The 19,618-nt window shown below is 38.5% G+C and overlaps 1 protein-coding gene across 1 annotated transcript; it reads right to left on the minus strand.

Annotated features, from left to right (window-relative positions):
- Positions 1-6,132: 6,132 nt before the first annotated feature.
- TRAM1 (translocation associated membrane protein 1) lies at positions 6,133-18,759 on the minus strand. The gene is made up of 11 exons (XM_035563172.2): positions 18,475-18,759; positions 15,883-15,946; positions 15,194-15,315; positions 14,876-14,992; positions 13,802-13,860; positions 13,277-13,361; positions 10,785-10,855; positions 10,590-10,694; positions 9,868-10,011; positions 9,252-9,412; positions 6,133-6,326 (listed from the first exon to the last, which is right to left on the minus strand). The coding sequence occupies exons 1-11, from the start codon at positions 18,595-18,597 to the stop codon at positions 6,253-6,255; spliced, it is 1,125 nt and encodes a 374-aa protein (XP_035419065.1). The 5' UTR covers positions 18,598-18,759; the 3' UTR covers positions 6,133-6,252.
- Between the last annotated feature and the right edge of the window lie 859 nt (positions 18,760-19,618).

The raw sequence follows: 19,618 nt of genomic DNA on the forward strand, positions 1-19,618 counted from the left end.
CAAGGTGATTGCTTATTACAGCTTCCACAGATTGGGGCCCCAGACCTTATCGGCCTGGGTACACACGCACACACGCACAAAAGACAACCCTTGCCACAAAGAACTTACAATCTAAATAAACAAAACAAAGGTAATGATGAATCCAAGAAACAAAGAGGAGGAATCACCTGCGTGAGAACACAAGATAGTTTTGGCTTGGCTTCTTGCCTGAAGTTCAAGAGCTGAAATTCCTACCCTGTTACAGTATTCCCATCACCACCGACTGATTTTTTAAGCTGTTCATTACAATGCAAGATACATTCTTCAACATTTATAATTGACATAAGAAGTCACAGACAAAGATCAACGTCCTTGACCATAATTTCCCAATATCTTTGTTGTGTACAGCAAAACTACAATCTAGAAATACTAAGTGCCATGAGACACAACAATAATGAATGGCAATATGGAAAACTTTGAGACTAACGAAAAACATCCAGGAATACCAATTTCTCCTAGAACAGTCAGGACTCAGCAACCCCCCACCCCCAGTATATCAAATTGCATAACATTCTTGTGTGGGGAACGAAGAAATGACAACTGCATTGTGCTGTGTGATTGTGTCTGACCTTAAACATTAACCACAATAAATAAGGAGAAAAAATGAATACTGACGAGCTATCAAATTATACAGCTACACCTTAGATGCTCCGATTCTGCAAAAAAGTTTCAAGCATACGAAGGAAAGGAGTTGTCATTTCTGGCACTCACATCACAAGTTTGCCAGTCTCGAGACGGATAAAAATAAAGTATTTGCAGGTACCCAAAATAAAAGTGACAGGACACTTAGCAAGAGATCAAGAGCGAATGTCTTAGATTCAAAACTAGGTAGCACATTTTTTTTTTCTTTTTAAACCTGAAAAAGGAGTTGTTGACTTTCTTCTTGTCAACATCAAAAGAACTTCTCTAAGAGGCAGACAGAAGCCTACTGCAGCTGCAGCCCAGGACTCCTCATCCATCATTCACAGAAGGGGAACCGACAGTTGTAGATGCTAATAGCAGTTCTGTTTCACTGACAGAAAGGCACTTGCTAGCTGAATGTGAGCTATATTCAAACACCTCACTTGAAATACAAGTTGTATCAAAATCTTAAAGAGTTTCAGGTCCCATTAAATGGGTTCCGGTGACACCCTATATATTGCTTTGATGTGCTGCTTTCTCCTTGCATGTCTGCTCCAGAAATACTCAGGCACTGCTTCTATTTTAGTTCTGAAAAGTACACCAAATTCCTTAATGCGTACAGAACTAGGCTCATCAGATCCAAAACTGAGTAGTTCAGGGAGCAGCGAAAGAAGGGGACAGCAATGAGAAGAGGGTATATCCCCCCCCCCCCCCGAGATCCATCACAACAACCTACAGGGGAAAAAACAAATCAAACAAAAAAACCCCAACAACAACCAAAACAAACAAGCACAAGCTAATCTAGTGATCTAAAGATAATCCACGTCTAACAGTGTGAGAAAGTCATATACAATGAACAGACAATAGGATAGCAGGTGTCAGTCCTTCGAAGAGTCCTATTCTTTCCAAAGGATCTCTCCTAAGTTTTCCCCCAAAGCCTTAATTTTGTTTGACATTGTTATACCCAGCCCAAGGAATAATCTAAGCACTTGCGTAACAAGATGACTAGTAAGTCACCACAGCCTGCAGGCGTTAAACTACCATCCACCGGAACGCAGTGTGCCTGTAAATGTTACAGATGTAACGGTCTCTATGATGACTGTCTCTACCTGGTGGTGTTCAAGTCCCTTCAATACCGAAATTTTCCACACACATCATTAGGCCAGTAACGACCAACATGGACAAGAGTGCCTATTGATCCTGCTGACCCCCACCTTCTAGAATGCACGTCCAAAGGGCTGAGTCACAAATGGAACAAAACTGAAGTATGACCTATAAATCGGCTAGCCAACTTTTTGAGAACAGAAAAATAAACCCAGAGAAACTGAATAACCCTCCCTCCCACACACCTACATAGAAATACAATGCAATTCTTGCAAAGCTCTCTGGAAGACCTACTTCAATACATAAAGAGTTCACGTAAACAGAAGCTGTAGCTTCCGGGCTGTTAAGGAAAGCAATCTTGGTCCTTGATCCGAGAGAAACTATGTTTTCAGAATTCCTATTTCTACATTACCAGTACCACCTTCTGCTGCTTGGAAAAACAGAAGCTGAGACAGATAAAAAGCATTTCAACAGAGAATACTGATTATTTCCCCCTCGCCACAATACCTGGCAAAAGAGCCCATAAATACTTTAACAGTTTGGCATGCCACAGCTACCAGATGGCCCAGTTTCCTTCTAGTACTGAAAACTGGAAGGCCTTCAATAAGGTCTCCCATCTTTTACACATAGTGTAATCTACTGTCATTTTCAACCACTAAAAGTGCAGTTGAAAGGGGTGTAGTTGCCTTGATGCACGTATTCCCGGCATCTTTTCTTCTTGCTTATATATAAATACTCGTGTACCTCCAGGATTACTATCAGGCAACTAATCCAGTAGAGAAGCAACCAAGCAAAAATGTCAGGTTTCAGCTGCACCAGCTCCTTGATCAAGCTGACTGTGCAACCAGAAGGGCTTGTGCTAGAAAAAGGGAAGGGACAGGATCCCGTTTTTTTGGCAGCAACCTACATTATTTTCAGTTTAGCGCAGCCATGAGAATGGCTGCCTTCCCTCCAACATCAAATTTTGCCCTCAACAAAACCGCTTCAGGTGCGGTTACGTGGATATTTGCGAGGAGCAAAAGGACTGGAGATGTACATTAACCCTTTTTACAGAAGTCTTATTACTTGTATCTTATTACTTGTACACACTACTTACTAGAATTCTGGATAATGCAATTCTATTAACACAACTAAAATTTTCAAAGAAACTAAGTATTTAGGAAAAATACCAAATGCTTAATAGCTACCGAATTTCCAAATACATAATCCCAACATACATCATTTACTTTCAGCATATTGTAACAACATAGCCTACGCATTTTCTCTGCACAACAAACCTCTTGATTGTTCCTAAGTTTGAGCATGGGATCACCCAAAAGGCAGTATTTGTAAAGTGCCATCTTCCTGAATAATTTACATGAGAAATCCATTTACTTATTTATTTATTTTAAACTAGCCACAAGGAGAAAATGTCCAGATAAGAGCAAAACCTGAAAATTAATTTCAGCTGCTCTGCATTCCCTGTTTGTACTTGGAAGTTGTATATAATTACTTAGTAAAAGTAAAGTCCTGGCTTTGATAACCAATCCTGGCACATAATCTGAACATACATTTAGGGCCAAAAAAAGTCTTGAAATCATCTATTGCAAGTCTTGAAAGCATTCTGACAAGGCAGGGGGCCCTTAAGAAAATAGAATAAAAACCCTAACCACAGTCTCTATGAATCACTCAGTTCAAATCCATTCAACATGGACAAAGCCTTCTTTTTTGTGGGACCTAGTAATTCACCAGGATAAATAACTACAGCCTAAGCAAATTTTTTTATTAGGCATAGGAATATTATAATGAGTTCTTCAGTCATTTCAATTTCTAAACTTCCTGATTTCATAATCATGAAAACATGATTAGCCAACTAATCTTCTTCCAGCTTACTGAACCCCAGATTACAAGCAAAGAGCCAAAATGCAGTAAGATTTGAAAATCGGAATTTTAAGCAACTCAAAAGCAGTTGTCCAGGTAAACAAGAATGATCTTATGCCAAAGCAGACAATAACAAATTGGAAACAGAAGTCCCAAAATCTTCTAAATTCATGAGGGTTTCCACCCCAAGGAAGAAATTTAAAAATTATTGCTTCTGCAGGAAGTCAGGAATGCCTCCTTCCAAACTCTAAATCGGGATTTTTAGGTATGACACAAGAGATGAAAGAAACTGGTGTTCAATACTCTGTTCAAATTCTAGAACAACGGAAATAATTCTCTATTACTTGGCACAAAGCATCAACTCCTATAAGGCAAAGATGAAGATTAAGTCATCACGGAAATAAAAGTTCTTTTTGTAAAGTTCAAAGGCCAAGAACATCCATAAGGCCAACAGGAGACAAAAAGCAATGCCAATATTAACAGGCAGGAATATACTCTTTTGAAGTTTTTGGAAGAGAACTTTGAGTTTACATTTCAAGACTCCTGTGACAAAGAACGAGCTTTACAGGAAACAGTTTGCCTCAGGGAAACAACCATCAGACTCCAATGTCTCAAAGAGCTCAAGAAGTACCTTAAAAGCTCCCTTCACAATTTGTTCCTCCACCCCTTATGATTTTGACAGCACCAAGACAAACAGATATCACAAACAAACTGATTTAGAGTCAAAGTACCAGACAAGAACTTTAAATATTTGCCCCTTTTGGCTTAAGGTACAACTTGAGAGAGCAAGGCACAGAATCTATGAAGGTCTTTGTTAGAAAATATCAGACATGAAACATGATTTTGTGCAGTATTTAATGTATGCCATTCCCCCAACATTTCTGAATTCCAATTTTCCAGTTTCATGGTCAGATCGGATAGACTCACAGTTGTGCTACTTGAGTTTTATTTCTGCAGATCAATACATGATGTAACTACTTCTACTGAAGCAGACTGGGTGTATTGCAGGGCATGCTGCCCCAGAGCTCTCAAGTTAAGCAAGTCTGTCTGTCAAGTCCACTTCAGGAGCTGTGAAGCAAGCACTAAAGAACTGTGACTTAAATTAGCTGAAACATGTAATAAATTATACTGTAATAACTCTAAACAGCACTATATGATTGAAGAATGGATAGTTACATGTAGTCAAGATTTTGTACTAGAAATGTTTATTCTGTATAGTAAGCAACCAAACTGTGTAAGATACAGAATGCAGATTTATTATTTTTGGGGGTATAAACTAAACTATAGTAACAGTTTTAATTAAACTATTTTATTTATCAGGTTGATTGCTTATAATTACTCCTACTCAATCAATAAGCAGTCTAATACTTGGGTTAACTTGAAAGCCTGATTTAGCAACTTCTTAAGACAATAAAAATCTTTAACTCGTTCCCAAGTTGATTTATTCCCATTACAAAAGGATACAGAGGAAAAACATTAACTGCATATTAAACTGGAAAATCAACTGGACAAGGCTTCACATTTAATACCATTATGAAAGACAGATAATGGAAAAAATCTTAAACTAAGATTTTTCCAGCTGTAGCAAAGGGCACAATAAATCAGTTTTAAGAAGTTGTAGCTTTTAAATATTCTTTCATAAAAATATATATAGGAGAAATCAAACTATTTCCTAACAGAGGTAAAACAAAGCAAAGCAGTTAGAATAAAGGAATGTTTGTCAAAACTTGATCCATTTATCTAACAAATTCCCTCTTCATGGAGCATTAAATGCCTCCTAAAAAAAGCATGACGACAAGCTGTAAGAACCTCCACCCTCTAAAATCAGAAAGACAAGTTTTCAAAGAAGGTCCAACGCACACCAATTCTCCAAGATATGTACACTTTTAAAAGCACAGATGGCAGTTAACAGTGCTACTCAAATGAACACTTTCAATGACACGCACTTTCCCTTCTAATTTTCAAGTGCTAAAGCTATATCTCAGAAAGGTTTTTTGTTCCTTTAGGGATATTTCTAACCAACAAGCAATAAGACTCTGCAACATTTCCAATTAGTTCAGTTTTGTTTTAATGATATGGGGCAATTCTTAGAGCAGACATTGTGTAGCCAATAACTACAAAATAAAAAGGTTTACTGGCGTGGTCTTAGAATTCCAATTTGAACTGTGAATTTGAATCAAGGTACTTAACTGAAAAGCTAGAATATCTGAAATGCATACTAAGTTTTTACTTCAATTTTGCAATACTTCTTGAAGAACTTGGAAAAAGTGAAATTGGTAAACAGTATATATCACCAATATTACAAAACCTGGAAAGAAATAATACATTGCATCAGTGATCCTCATTAAGTGAAGTTATCATCACAGTAAGTGTTTAAAAAAGTGTCAATGTTATTTAAAAAATGTTGTGACCCTCCCACCCCCCCCGAAGTGTTTGTAGACAGATAAAGATAAACCTTTTTTCTTAGTCAAAATGGCTTTTAAAAAAAGTTTCACAAAACAATAGCAATAATCAAAAAACATGATTTGTATTTTCTTTAATCTATAACATCTCTAGTGCTGAAGGGCCATCCATGTAAAAAGCAGATTCTTTGGGGACATTAGTCAATTAACTTAATAAAACCCAGTTTTACGAGGATTTATCCTTCCTGCTGCGAGGCGAGTCTGCTCCATTTGAGGTCACTGTTCCATTTATTCCATTTTCTAAAAAGTAAAAAAATAAAAAATACGTATTTTTCAAGTAGAATAAGACACTTCATTATTACATCTTAGTAGGCCCTACACAAACAATGTTAACTTCTTTTCTGATGCATCTTCTTCGTTAAATCTCATGTTTTATGATAAAATAGTATAATGAAGCTTTTACAAAGTTCAGAATTTAAAGTTTACTATGAAAACTGAAGTCCAGTTTCCTGACATGGCCAAAGAGTGAAATGTCTGCATTATATTACATCTAAACAGAAAATCAAGATTAGCTGTAGTATTTTAGAAGATATTTTCTTACAAAGAGAAATATTCAACCTGTAGATGAGACAATCCTATGAAATTTTGGGATCATATAGTATATACAGTTCCCTGGTATAGGTCTTGACCGTTTTCCCACCTATTTTGTTCTTTTAATACTTGATAAAATTGCACTCCTTAACTTACCTTTACAAGCTTTTTATATATGTAGGAAAACTGTATATGTGTATATATGTATAAATAAAAGTTTAATTAATCATATACTTTAAAAAACATAGAAATTATTTATGTTCTGAATAAAATATCTAAATAGTTAGATTTGAGAGAAGTATGGAAAGACTTCAAGCACAAGACTGGACACCCATCTAAGAACACAATGGAAGAACCTGTTACCAGCTGTAGCTCTCTTATTTCAATCCCAATTCTCGACTTAAAAGGTCTCAACAGTTTTAGTATGTGCAGGTACCACTTTGTTGACTATTTCACAGCAAACATTTGTGCCAAAACAATGACCCAACATCTACAGATACATCATGCACACAACAGAGTAAAACAGAGCAACACGATACCACTGTGAATCAAAGTATCCTCTTTATTTAATGTCACCACGACCCATGGAAGCACAGCTGTTGCATGACAGTAACGAAATTTACAGAACAGATCTGAAGAGCAGAAGCGCATAGTCAGCTCTACTGCCTGCTGCTTACATCTCTGCTCTTATCGTTCAGTATCATTCTGATTTCAAGCAACTGCTGTACCTGTCCATACAAAAAACTGCTTAAATTCACATTTTCCATCTCCAGGTGTGTTGCAGATCACAGCACACAAAAACAACTGCTGATGTTCCTTCTTCCCTCCTTCCCTCACTACACCCAATACTCCCATTTATGGGAACAAGCAACTAAACAGAAGTAATTAAAAATAAAACAAAAATCAGGAACATACATGAGAAAGAGACCGGTCACAGGTCTAATTAGTCCCATAGGAACAGTCCAAGTCTGTTTAACTTTATTTGGTTGTAAATGACACCACCCTTGTAAGTTTGTCTTCAGATTCCTCTCAAAAAGTTTGGGTTATTCTTGATTTACAAAGCTTACAAATGATAAGCTAGACCCAAGCCAGCCAACTGAGATCACATTTTTTTTGAACAGTTAAGTCAAAACAAGTAAAAATAAAGAATAAAAATCAGCAAGTGTCTGGGTATCCCACATACATCATCAGAATTTTTCCACTGTCACTTCTTGATTTTGGCACAGTCTAAAAGCAACATATTTTGTGTCCTGGTTCCCAAAATCCATCCAGGTACACACACACAGAACGAGACTGTTTTACATGAATGAAAGTTTCATTTTCAAGAGGTTTAAAAGCTACATTTTTAACTCGCTGATTAAAATGCTATTTAAGTTTACATTTTACAGATCTTTCTATTAAAAGTTTTAAATGAATTCCACAAAAAAAAGTAAGACTAATAAACATTAAGCTCAGATTCAGTGTGACAACTACATAGTAAAAAAGGCTCACTCACTAAAAAAACTGTCCAACCGTGTTTTTCTATTGGTATCATATAAACATTTTCAAAATCTACACAACCAAACCAAGACCAAACAAAAACAAACAAAAAATCAGACTGTCACCTTAAGTATTTGTATGTTAGCATTGGGCAGTAAAAAGAAAAAAAGTACAACAACAATCACTAAGTTGTGCTAATAAAAAACGATCAAAAGAAACTACAGAAATACTCTAACACACATGATTTTAATATAAAGAAAAACTTAAACGTTGAAAATTTATCTCTGATCAGTATAACTGTTTTTATACACTAAGTTCTATGTATCAGAAAAGTGGAACAGGTTGGCAACAAACAGTTCGTAGCAAAGAATCATGGGGAAATAAGCTTTTGTGGTGAATCAGTTCCAAAAAAGCGCAGAAACTATTCAAGCTAACATTTAACAAAACAGAAATTTAACAGCACAATAGAAACATCTATTTATTTACTTAAAGAGAATAAATTTTCCTTTGAGGAAAAGGCAGACTGTTTGTCTTTTATGCCCTCTTCATAAGAAGAATTTGACATAATCAAAAGGTCAAACCAAGAGCTATTAATACAAAGGTTTAAAGTAGTAAGCAGCTACTACCTTCCCACTTTTTTTTAAAAAAAGCTTCAAATTTTTATTTTTAGTAAAGATGGTCAAACATAAGCTTATTTACTGGATCATCAAACCACCTCCTTCCCCTAAAACTTGAGTTTAGTGGCACTGAAAAACTTGCTTGAAACTCATTGCAAGAAAAATTTAGAAGTATCTGATTAATGAAAACGTCTAAAAATGTGTCTGTTCCCCTTTTATAAATGCATGTCATAAGCATGACACATTTTGCACAAGTAATAAAATTAGACGTAATAAAATCCAATCCTGCATAAACTGAAGAAATGGTAATTCTTTCATTCAGTTAATTAGAAGAGAAAACCAAACCCTTAATTATAGATGATTCACGTTCATCTTTTTTTAAATAGAAAAGAATTTTCACTAATACTGTTTTATAACTGACTTGTCTCACCTGAGAGCTAAATATAAAAAGTTTAAGCAACTACATCAAAAAAGGCTCTCTGTTACTTAAAGTTGTTTTTTGAGAAGTCAAAGCAACAGGAAACCTGAAAATACAAACCTCTTTCTTTTCTGGAGGTCTTTCCTTTAGCCGTTACAAACTTCTTTTTCACTGTTTGAGGCTGAGAAGAAGAATGTTCTCTCCATCTCCGAAGCTGGAAATTAATGAACTTCCACATCATAAATGCTTGAGCCATGCAGATGGAGGCCAGCACACTGATTCTAGGGGAAAAAAAAACAACACCAGATATAAAAGTTTATCAGTATGTTCATCTTGTTCAAAGTGGAAAGAAAAGTAGAATAGTACCTCATAGTTTTTTTATACATCAGAAACTGCTCTTTTTACTCAGGTTCCTCAGATGCATTAGAGTGATTCTTTCTGGATTACGCATAAGTAAATGTTCTTACATTGGCAATGTTATTTTTTTTGTTTTTACTTAATTCATTAAAAGGACAGGTGATTGATAATAATTTATAGTTACAGATTATAGTTATAGATTTCTCACCTGTAGAGTGTAAATTATTCACTTTCTTGTTACAAGTTTGATACCAAAGCTATACCTATTGATCCCATTAGGTGCAAGAAAACACTTAATCATTCAGTACTAGCATTAATACCACACCGTTTATATTGCGTATTTAACACAGGTTTAAGAACCATTCCAAGTCTATTGTACCTAACAGCCAGGATGTTAAAGTTTCCAGTACTGAAATTCAGCTGTTGATCTTCTGCTCTTGCCAGTCCGAAGCCAAAAGTGAGGACTGAAAGAATCAAGGTGAGAAGTCTTCCCAAAACAAAAAGAACTGCCCACAGTGAAAATCTACAAAGAAAAATGCCACAAACACTGTAAGAATTCTCTGTTCATACCATCACAAGGACTAACAATGCAAATATTTATTCTTAACTATGTGAATTCATCTGAGAATTAAGAACTTGACTAAATTCATTATTTTGTACTTACCCTAAACCGATCTTGATTTCCAGTACTCAAAGACAAAAAGAAAATCTTTGCCTAGCGTTTTTTTCCTACAAGCCAAAACTATGTTCTGAAAATTATTTTCAACTCCACAGAACGTGTCTGTCATTACTATTAGAATGTAAGCAAGTTCCTACAAAACTGATTGCATTAGCAACTTATGCCTTTCCTACGAGAACTGTACATGAAAACTTTTTTTCAAGTAGTGTGAGACTTGATTTCCATTTATACAGCTACTAACATTTACTTGTATAGGCGAGTAAGTGAAAAAAAAAAAAGAACAAAGGTGTTTTAGAGATATAAATACTAAAATGAGTTTGGAGAACTGTGGCTTCTAAGGAAATACTGTATGAATTTCCCTGTAATTCTGGCTTCTGGTAAGTTAAATGCATGAGGCACTCGAGATGGAAATGACCACTTACCCTTTCTGATATCTTTCATCACTGAAGTAGAAAAGACGGGATATGTGGAAAAGAAATTCAACGAAGTAATGCAATACCAGAAGAACAAGTCCAAGATGGGTCAGACTATCAAAGCAAATAGAGCAAGCATTGAAATGTTTTGTTAGATGTTTAAGACAGTGATTGAAGGCTGCAAAAACTTTACAACTGACTTACTTTAGAAGATAGGCTCCAGCAATATGAAAGAGATAAAGTCCGATGTAGACAATCTGGCGAAAGATATCCTCCTATTAACAAGAAAAAAAGTAATTATACATTATAAATGATGTCAAACATTAATTTACAGTGTTATACATTACTACAGACTATTTCCTAGTCTTGGAAATTATTTTTGTCTTCCCAGCTACCTTGATGTGGCCTGTTCTTACATTGAATTACTCAGCCTAGATCTTCTAATTCCACACATGACTTACCACGTGTTATTGGTAAGTAAGCATTATCTTAGACATACGTTATGTGAGAAGATGCATCAAACATCAAAAAGATGCTTTTCAGAAAGGCAATTTTACCTTTGATATGACTTATCTGAATTTGTACTAGCTATTACAATACTTCATTGGTATGTATTATTGTATCTTCGAAAAAGCTTCTTTAGTTCTATGTAGTTTTGCCCATCAGATTCTGTAAGATCGCTACAGAAATAAAATGAACCAAAATGAAAAGGTTTACAGGTGTTGACATCTATTTTAAAAAAATCAAGATTTTAGCCAGCCTCATTCAATCACATGCTTCATAGAAACTAAGTAATAAAGAGGAAGAAATGTGAAAGAAAGTACAAACAAACAGTGTATGGAAAGCAAAAGGTACCACCTATGAACAGAAGAATCACTGAAGTGGACTATTACTGTGATCTAGTGATTCTCTTGAAATGGTACGTAGAGTTGTATTCATTTGTGCTCAAGAAATCCCTATTTTTCTGAAAGATTCCCTGAGCTTCAAGTAAGGGGTTCAGTTTTGTCTTGTACACATGTAAATTAAAAATAAAATAAAAAATTAATCTTGTAAGATCTATGCTATTTTGCAATACTCCACCTCAAAACCAACAAAAGCTCAAAACGAAACGGCCACTTGTGACAACACCTAACAACACACATACAGAGGTACATAAAAACAGATGAAAACCTTTAAATTATCTGAAAGAAAACAACAAAAAAAAAAGTTGTATCAGGCAGATTAGAGAGTAGTCAGTACAAATACTCATATTCTCCAAGTACTACCAGTACAAGCCTTTTGTGTTCTCTTTTCAGAACCAAGGCAACACTTATATAGCCCATGCTGCCTGCTTAAACAATTGTCAAGAGACTTATGCCTACTGGAAAAATGCAGGTGGAGGTCTCCACTACCATACAGAAAGCTGAGCTGAGGACCCTTTTTTCATGCTGTTTATGTCAGCAGATGAGTAACCTAAGTAAAAGAAGCCAATTCTTTCAAGAGAAAAAATAAGGCAGAGATGCCAAGATAGGTTACAGTGTGATGAAAGAAATATCAACTATGAACTTGATAAAATAAACGAACCATTACCCTTAAAATAAATCAACCATTACTCTTACAACTAAATGATATAGGCTAAAATTCCAAGCAGTGACCCAACAAAACACTACTGTGAAATATACAGCATTTTTGACAGCTTTCTTAAAGTTACATTAAAAGCAAAAACAGAAAAACAACCAACATTTGGGTATTAACTCAAACTGTAGAGATATCACTAACACAGTATGGGAGCGTTAGCCAAAGTGTCTGTAAAACATCAGTGTTTATACTGCTTGTGAACAGTATGAAAACAAAGCACCTCATTACTATTTCCCAAAGCCTGCTCTAGGCTCTTAAACAAAGACCTATGGTTATATAACACATATGTTTCATTTTCTTGGAAAAAAGCAGAACTCTGACAGCAGAGACTCAGTCTAGTCACAGAGCAACAAGAGAAGAGTTTAAAAAGGAAACTGTGCATACAAAATGAGCCTGAGGAAAGAACATACAGAGACTACTTAAATTGGTCAAGGTAGGCAAAAGACATGCTACAAAAACCTACAGGAAACTCAGTGTTAGCAGTTGAATTCTGAGAAATCCAAGAGAGAAAACTCTCAGGTGGCAAAGGTGCTGTAAAAATCCACCATCAAAAAACTCAACACAAAACTATCTAGAAATTCTGCTGAGGACAGTGGTATTTACAACAAATCCTGGTGTTTAATATTGTTTGGATTTAGCAAATTATTCACTGCTTATTTTCATCACCTGTATTGTGATTCATGAAACAGTTCTGTATTTCAATTAGATTATTCAGACAATTCAGACAAAAAGAATCTTGAAAAGAGTTTGAAAAAAAAAAATCTCAGATTTATTTTCTCAACGGAAAATTCACTCTCTTCTAGTAGATGAGGTAGACCAGTAATTTGTATTTACACAACAGACATACAGTGATTTTACTGCATTTAGAAATACAGGATTTAGTTGAGAAGAAAGCATCGGCATTCTCATCTAGACATCTGGGCGCCCAAAATTCCAGTAAGGAAAAACTTAAGTACACAGATAAGAACAGGGTAGGAAATGTAGGGTAGAACAATGCTCTGGAAGTCCAAAAGCAATGCATCGTTCCACTGCCAGAGTTGCTTTGTTTGGTATTCTCTCCATTTACATTTTGTACTTACTTTTTTGGTTTTCTGGAAGTACAATTCTGGAAAAGCATGAAACCAGTATGCCAACTGTAAGATGTAGAAAAACTTCATTTGAAACCTGTACAATACAGCAAGAATTGAAGAATATTACTTTTTATTAATGAACTTAAAATGTTTCAGAAACTTCATTGTGAACACATTTAATCAGTCTCTAAAGAAAGAAAAATAGAGATCCTTGTTGCCAGCCAACTCAATTCTCAGCAGTATTTCTAAATACCAAATAATAAAAATTAAGACAAATAAAACTTGCAAAACCGTAATTCCTTAAATTACCTGCAAAAACGTAAATTCCTTAAAGCATACAGAAAGATGACTCTAAATTCTATAAATTGAAGGAGAATAACGTTTCTCCATCAATCCAAAAAAAAATAAAAAAAAATCAGCGACTAATGTAGTTTAGATCATTTATTCTACACAAATTGTATATGACATACCCTGAGTTTAAAATGACAACACCCCCCTCCTCCCCCTAACAATCCTTTAAAGAAGAAGCCTTACGGAATCAGAGTGTGCGGGTAGTCCCTCCACAGAGAGGTTGGATCTGATATATAGTTCTCCTAAAACAAACAAACAAAATGAAAACTCTTGAAATTACACAATGTTGTTACTTCCTAGTCAGAAATAATGACTGCACGTAAATACACGTATTTATTTAATGTGTATGCATACAAGTATTGAGACATCTACACATAAGTAAAAGCTATAGATCAATATATTACCCCCCCAAAATATAAGCAACAATAAAAACCACAAAAATGTATTATCCTAAAAGAAAAAAAGAAGGGCAACAAAACAAATCAAGTTCCCATTGAAGAAGAAAAGAGTCCTTATGAGACAGAGGTCATTTCAGCATAATTACAGCTGCAAGTCTTCCCTTATAAACTGCTGACAAGCTTTGAACATAACTAAGGGGAGTAAAATTTTTTTAGGACTCATTATGTTACAGATTCTTTTTCCTGAAAATTTTAAATTTCTATTACTATTAGAAAATGAAGTTTCGCATTAAAGAACAGGCTACTACTACTACCAGGGAAAAATAATTTAGGAGCCTACAATAAATCAGATACTTCTCAGAAAGTGTCCAGACATGTGGGCACAAAAGATGGCTTACCCCCCCACACCCCCCTTTTTTTTTCTGAGGGCAGAAATGCTCTACAGCTGGGGATAAGCTCATACATGTACAATCGCTAGGCAAAGGGCATGTCATCTGAAAGCACACGCTCACTTGAGCCTACAGCAACCTGTCCATATACCCACTCTCTAAGCTGCCAAAATACTATGTGTGATGCTTTTTTTTAAACATTTATTTTACAATAATGAGCCAGCATTAATTTTTTAAAAGCCACGTTTTACTTTACTCATCTGACAGTAAATCCAATTAACGCAGACTGAGCAACAGTAACGCTCTCAGAATTTTTACTTAGTTATGACCACCGCTACCCCAGAGTTTTGAAACCTGTCCCTGCTTTAATATTAAAACCAGAAAAAAATAAGCTGAAAACTTATTTATCATGATAAGTAAGTGAAATTTGTGTTTGTATTATGAGATTTCAAAAGAGGAAGCATACTTACAGAGACGAGAATACTTGTGCCCCAAACACAGGAGAAAAGGTAGAATGCACTAAGTTGCCCAGACTCATTGAACTTGCTATGCTTTGTTTTTGAAAAGTGCATTTTCCTGTTAATTTTCTGCAATGAAAATCCATTGTTATTTATATGCCCTAGTACTTAGCATTTAGGTGTTAACTGCATTAGAATGTCTAAAAGTTTCAATGCATTGTCTTACCACTTTAATGCTTTAACGCAAAAATTTACTTTTAAGTTAGTCATAAAGTCTAATTAAAAACCTGACAATTATCTTGATGAAAGGAATTAATATTTTGTACTTACATCCAATACGTACTCCTGAATAATAGCATGTATGATTATTGCTACAAGCATGTAAAAGAAAATTGTAGCCAAGTCTTTGATGCCATAGTGATACAGAGAGATTGTTTCTGAAGATTGTTCTTCTAAAAGATAGAAACAGAGTTAACTGTTAGGCACTGATACAGTTTAATTGCTACTAAGTCTGTTTCTTAAGGTAAAACCTTTCTGACAGAAGTCATTTGTCATCAACTGAACAAATACAAGTCAGATTAAACTACCATCACGAGCTAGGTCACTAGAATCTATTTACAATAGTCTTCCTCATCAAATCACAAACTAAAATTGATTCTGGAAGAATGCAATATAAAAATGAGAACTTAAGTGCACTTAGGAAGCTTACCCAAATGCACTGAAAGCAGAATATAAAGTTATGTTAAACTATCACCTTTCCATTGACTAGCAAAAAAAAAAATCATCATTTGCAAAATCAGAATAAGAATTAAGGTGAACTTATCTACTAGTCAGACTGGGTTTTAGTATTAAGGATGAATCCAACAGAAAAGACACATCTTACCTAACATGATTCATTAAAAGTTTTACTGAACATATATTCAAATTTAGTAATTCATCTTACTGTCAATTTAGAAAATACAGCACAATAACGATGTCCGAGAACACTGTCTCTGAATAAACACCTGCAAGACACATACCTGTGGCAGGAATGGTAACATTATACTGAAGTGTAACAAAAATGACAGCTGCTTTTGCTGTAATCTGAAAAAGAAAAAACAGAAGTGCCGTAAAAATCTCACTGAAATAAGTTATACTGAACTGAAAACTGGTTTCTGTACCCTCCCCCAGCACGTCTGTCCCCTCCTAAGAAAACAATCAGCTCACATTATCATGTCATTTCATTTGACTTTCTAACAGTAGAACAGACTGCATGATCTCTATCGGTCTGTTTACAGAAATAATTTCAAAAATTCTGCTTACAAATACTATTTTCTACATTAAAATGATAGCACACACTGCAATTCTTTATCCAGTGCATAATGTATTATTACATTAACAGCATGTACAATGTCCTGTAATTCCTAGACCACAATGTGTGCAGCAATGGACAAGAATAAACTTAAAATTACTTTTTAATTTGACACATTTTGAGGGTTAATATCATATTCCTAAACATGTAAGTTATTTGAAAAATGTGAACAAGGAAGAAAAGGCATAAAGAAAGAACTGTGCTAGCTGCGTGCCAACTCACTGCAACTGGCACTTGACGCTGGAGATCCCTTGGCAAAAAAAAATAAAATTTAGCAGTAGTTATGCCACCCCTTTATGAGGGACAGCTAGAAAAATCAGAATGAATGAAAGAGAAGGGAAATATGTTTGTTCTGAAGTCTTTTTTGGCCAGGGGGATGACACCATTAAAAAAAAAAAAAAAAAAAGAGCAGTCAGTAATCATGAATTAATTTTCAGGTTTATGATATCTTTGGTGAATCCCAACCAAGATCATGAATCAACAAAACAGAGCAGGAAAAATTACTGTGCTTTACAATGTTCATGATCTGATTTGTTTCCCATTGCTATAAAAACCTAGCATCCCTGCTTCACCTTACGGATTAATAAAAAACATCTCTAAGATTCTTGGAAGGATACCTTGGTATCTGAAGATAATCATTATATTACTACCAGCATTTATTATCATTCAAAAGATTTTTTTAAAATCTTTTAAACTAGCACTTTGTAAACAAGCAGCAGATTTTCTGTGAATCCTTGAATACATTGCGGAGCATTCACTTCATGTAACTTCGTGTAACTGCCTTGGGCTTCCTACACATCGATGGAGCTTCTAGAGGAAATCCAAAACATTAGTCAACTATGAACTGCCCTTTGAAGGCTCTCTCAACCACTCCAAGTCCCAATTCAGTTGGCCAAGTCAGACAGTAGAAGTACCTTACCATACCAACACTAACCACACCAGGTGATTTCCAAGACCTATATTAAAGCATTTCAAAAATTACAGCAATCTTTTCAAGCCACACCACATCTGTACCAGCAAAGGCACATGGCTCTGCTATACTGGGGTAGAAAACATCCTCAAGTGAAAACCTCAGCATATCTAACCCACTCAAAACTTCCAGCGCTACCATTAACGCAGTAAATACAGTAACCCAAAAGTATACATAAATGGTAATGGTTAGTCCACGTCTTTAACCTCAGACCCCACAAACCACTATATAAGGGCCGTCTGTGGTGACTTCTGATAGCAAATCCAAACATAATGGCTTTCTTGGTGTGCCTTGTTTTTTCTTTTCCATATGTTGTTATTTTTACTCAACTCCACTCTAAAACCGAGCAGCATCAAAGGCCGAATAAAATTACTCTGAAAACCATCCCCACAGCAAAAAAATACCCACAACCCTTAAACAAATGACTTTTGGTGTATCAAGTGAATGAAAATGGACGCGTACGACTTTGACAGGCCACCACTGAGAACATCTGGGCAACCACACAGGCAAATCCCCCTGCGGGGTCTCTCAAGAGGTGACCGAGAGGACCCAAAAAAGAGTCGGTTTGGATCAGAAGCTAAGTTCGAGGGTTTAGTTATTTAGTGATGTATTTATTTATTTTAAACCAAGTTTCGTGGAGGCGGGGCCGCCTTCCAGCCAGGCTCGGCAGCCCCAGCTCCCCCCCAGCCGCCTCTCGGCACTGGGCCGGCCCCGTCAGGCGACGCGCGGCCCCGCGGCTGGGGGGTGGGGGGGGGTGGGGGGGCGGGAAGCCACGTGTGCGCGCCCTGTACGCACACGTCACCGCTTGTTTCCCTTCCCCCTGCGGGATTGGCGGGCGGGGGGGGGGGTGGGGCAAGGCCTCACGGGAGCTGTAGTTCCGGCGGGGCCCGTTGGGGCAGCGCACACAAAGAGCGCGATGGGCTGCGGCGGCAGGGCCTCGCCCCCCCCACCCCCTCCCCGCTCCCTCCACCCCCTTCTCCCTCTTCCCCCCCGGGCCGAGCGCGGCCGCGCACCCCTCCCCCGGCCGAGTGCCACGTAGCCCCGCCGTCGCCGCCACGAAGGGGACCGAGCGCGCCTCGTCCCCCCCCTCGCGGAGCCGGGGCACGGCCGAGGCGGGCGAAGGGGGGGCGTTCCCGGGGATGGCTCCCGGCCGGGCTCCGAGCTCCGCGCTCCGCACACGGCCGAGGCCGGGGGCCAGGCGGCCCCCCGGGGGTGTGCCGGCGCCCCCGCAGGGCGTGCGCTCGGCGGGCAGACGGCAGCCGCGTCGCCCCGCGCCTCGCCTCGCCTCACCTCGAACATGAGCCCCAGCAGGAAGATCATGGCCATGCAGGACACGATGTCGGCGTGGTTCTGCACGACGAACTCGTGGCTCAGCACCGGCGGGTTCTTGTTGCTCTTCTTGCGGATCGCCATGGCGGGCCGGCAGCCGGGCTCCGCCGCCGCCGCCTCCCCGCTGCCAGCGCAGCTCCTCTCGCTGCGGCCAGGAAGAGGCGGAGGGGGGGGGGGGAGGAGGCGGCCGCGCGGCGGGGGAATGGCAGCCGCCGCCGCTCCGCTTCACCCCGCCCCGCCCGCCGCGGCCCCGCCGCTGCCCGGCCGCAGGGAGCAGCCGCCGCCAGCGCCCCTGCCGGCCGGCGGGGAGCCTCCACCGCGCGGCCCCCGCGGGGAGCCGAGGCCCGGCGGTGCCCGGAGGCCCCCGAGGGCGGCGGGGGGCCCGGCCCCGCGCACAAAATGGCCGCGGCGCGCGGCTGGCTGCGCTAGGCCGAGCTCCGCCGGTCCTCCGAGCCCACCTGCGGTCGCTCTTCTCCTCCCTGGCTGTCGCCGAGCTGTGTTCTCGTCAGACCTCTCCCGAGCAGCAAGTTGGGCGGGCGGAAAGCTAGGCTCGCTGGGTCTGTTACGGCTGTACCTGAGGCACGGCCGGCGGGTGCTGAGAGCAGGCAGCGGGCTCCTGGCGTCCCGTCTGCTTATGTCCTAACGTACAGCCCGAAATAACAAACGTGGTCCGAGTAACAACAACGGGGAAGCCAAGGGCAGGAAAAGTTTTCCGAGTAGAAGGGCAGAAAAGCTAAACGGGAAATAGGGAATGAGGAAAAGACATTAAAAGGGAGGTAAGACGTGGATAAAACAAAAAACCACCCACTCCAAAACCAGAAAGCTGTTCTGGAGCTAAAATAGACAAATCTAAGAAAAATCAACACAAATGCAGAAAACACACAATAACCCCCCCCCCCCCCCCCCCCCCCCCGATCATAATAGTTTTGTTAAAGCTTCCAGCTGACAGATATTCACAATGGATATATGGAGATCAAGCTCTAGAAAAGGTGTCGTTTATGGCTGAATTTAAGCATTGTCAGGAGGGGTCTTGCTGCCAGCAGCTAACGAATCCCGATAAGATGTTACGGTGCAGCTATTCAGTACAGCTTTGCCTCCTCAGAGC

This window comes from Cygnus atratus, chromosome 2, assembly GCF_013377495.2.
Source record: "Cygnus atratus isolate AKBS03 ecotype Queensland, Australia chromosome 2, CAtr_DNAZoo_HiC_assembly, whole genome shotgun sequence".
NCBI lineage: Eukaryota > Metazoa > Chordata > Aves > Anseriformes > Anatidae > Cygnus > Cygnus atratus.

Excerpts from the sequence above, each read along its gene's own strand:
- TRAM1 (XM_035563172.2), bottom strand. The coding sequence starts at position 18,597 with ATGGCGATCCGCAAGAAGAGCAACAAGAACCCGCCGGTGCTGAGCCAC. Across the intron at positions 9,413-9,867 it reads TTTAACATCCTGGCTGTTAG|AATCAGTGTGCTGGCCTCCA; the intron begins GTACAATAGACT and ends TTTTTCCCCTAG. Across the intron at positions 6,327-9,251 it reads GACCTCCAGAAAAGAAAGAG|AAAATGGAATAAATGGAACA; the intron begins GTTTGTATTTTC and ends TTTACTTTTTAG.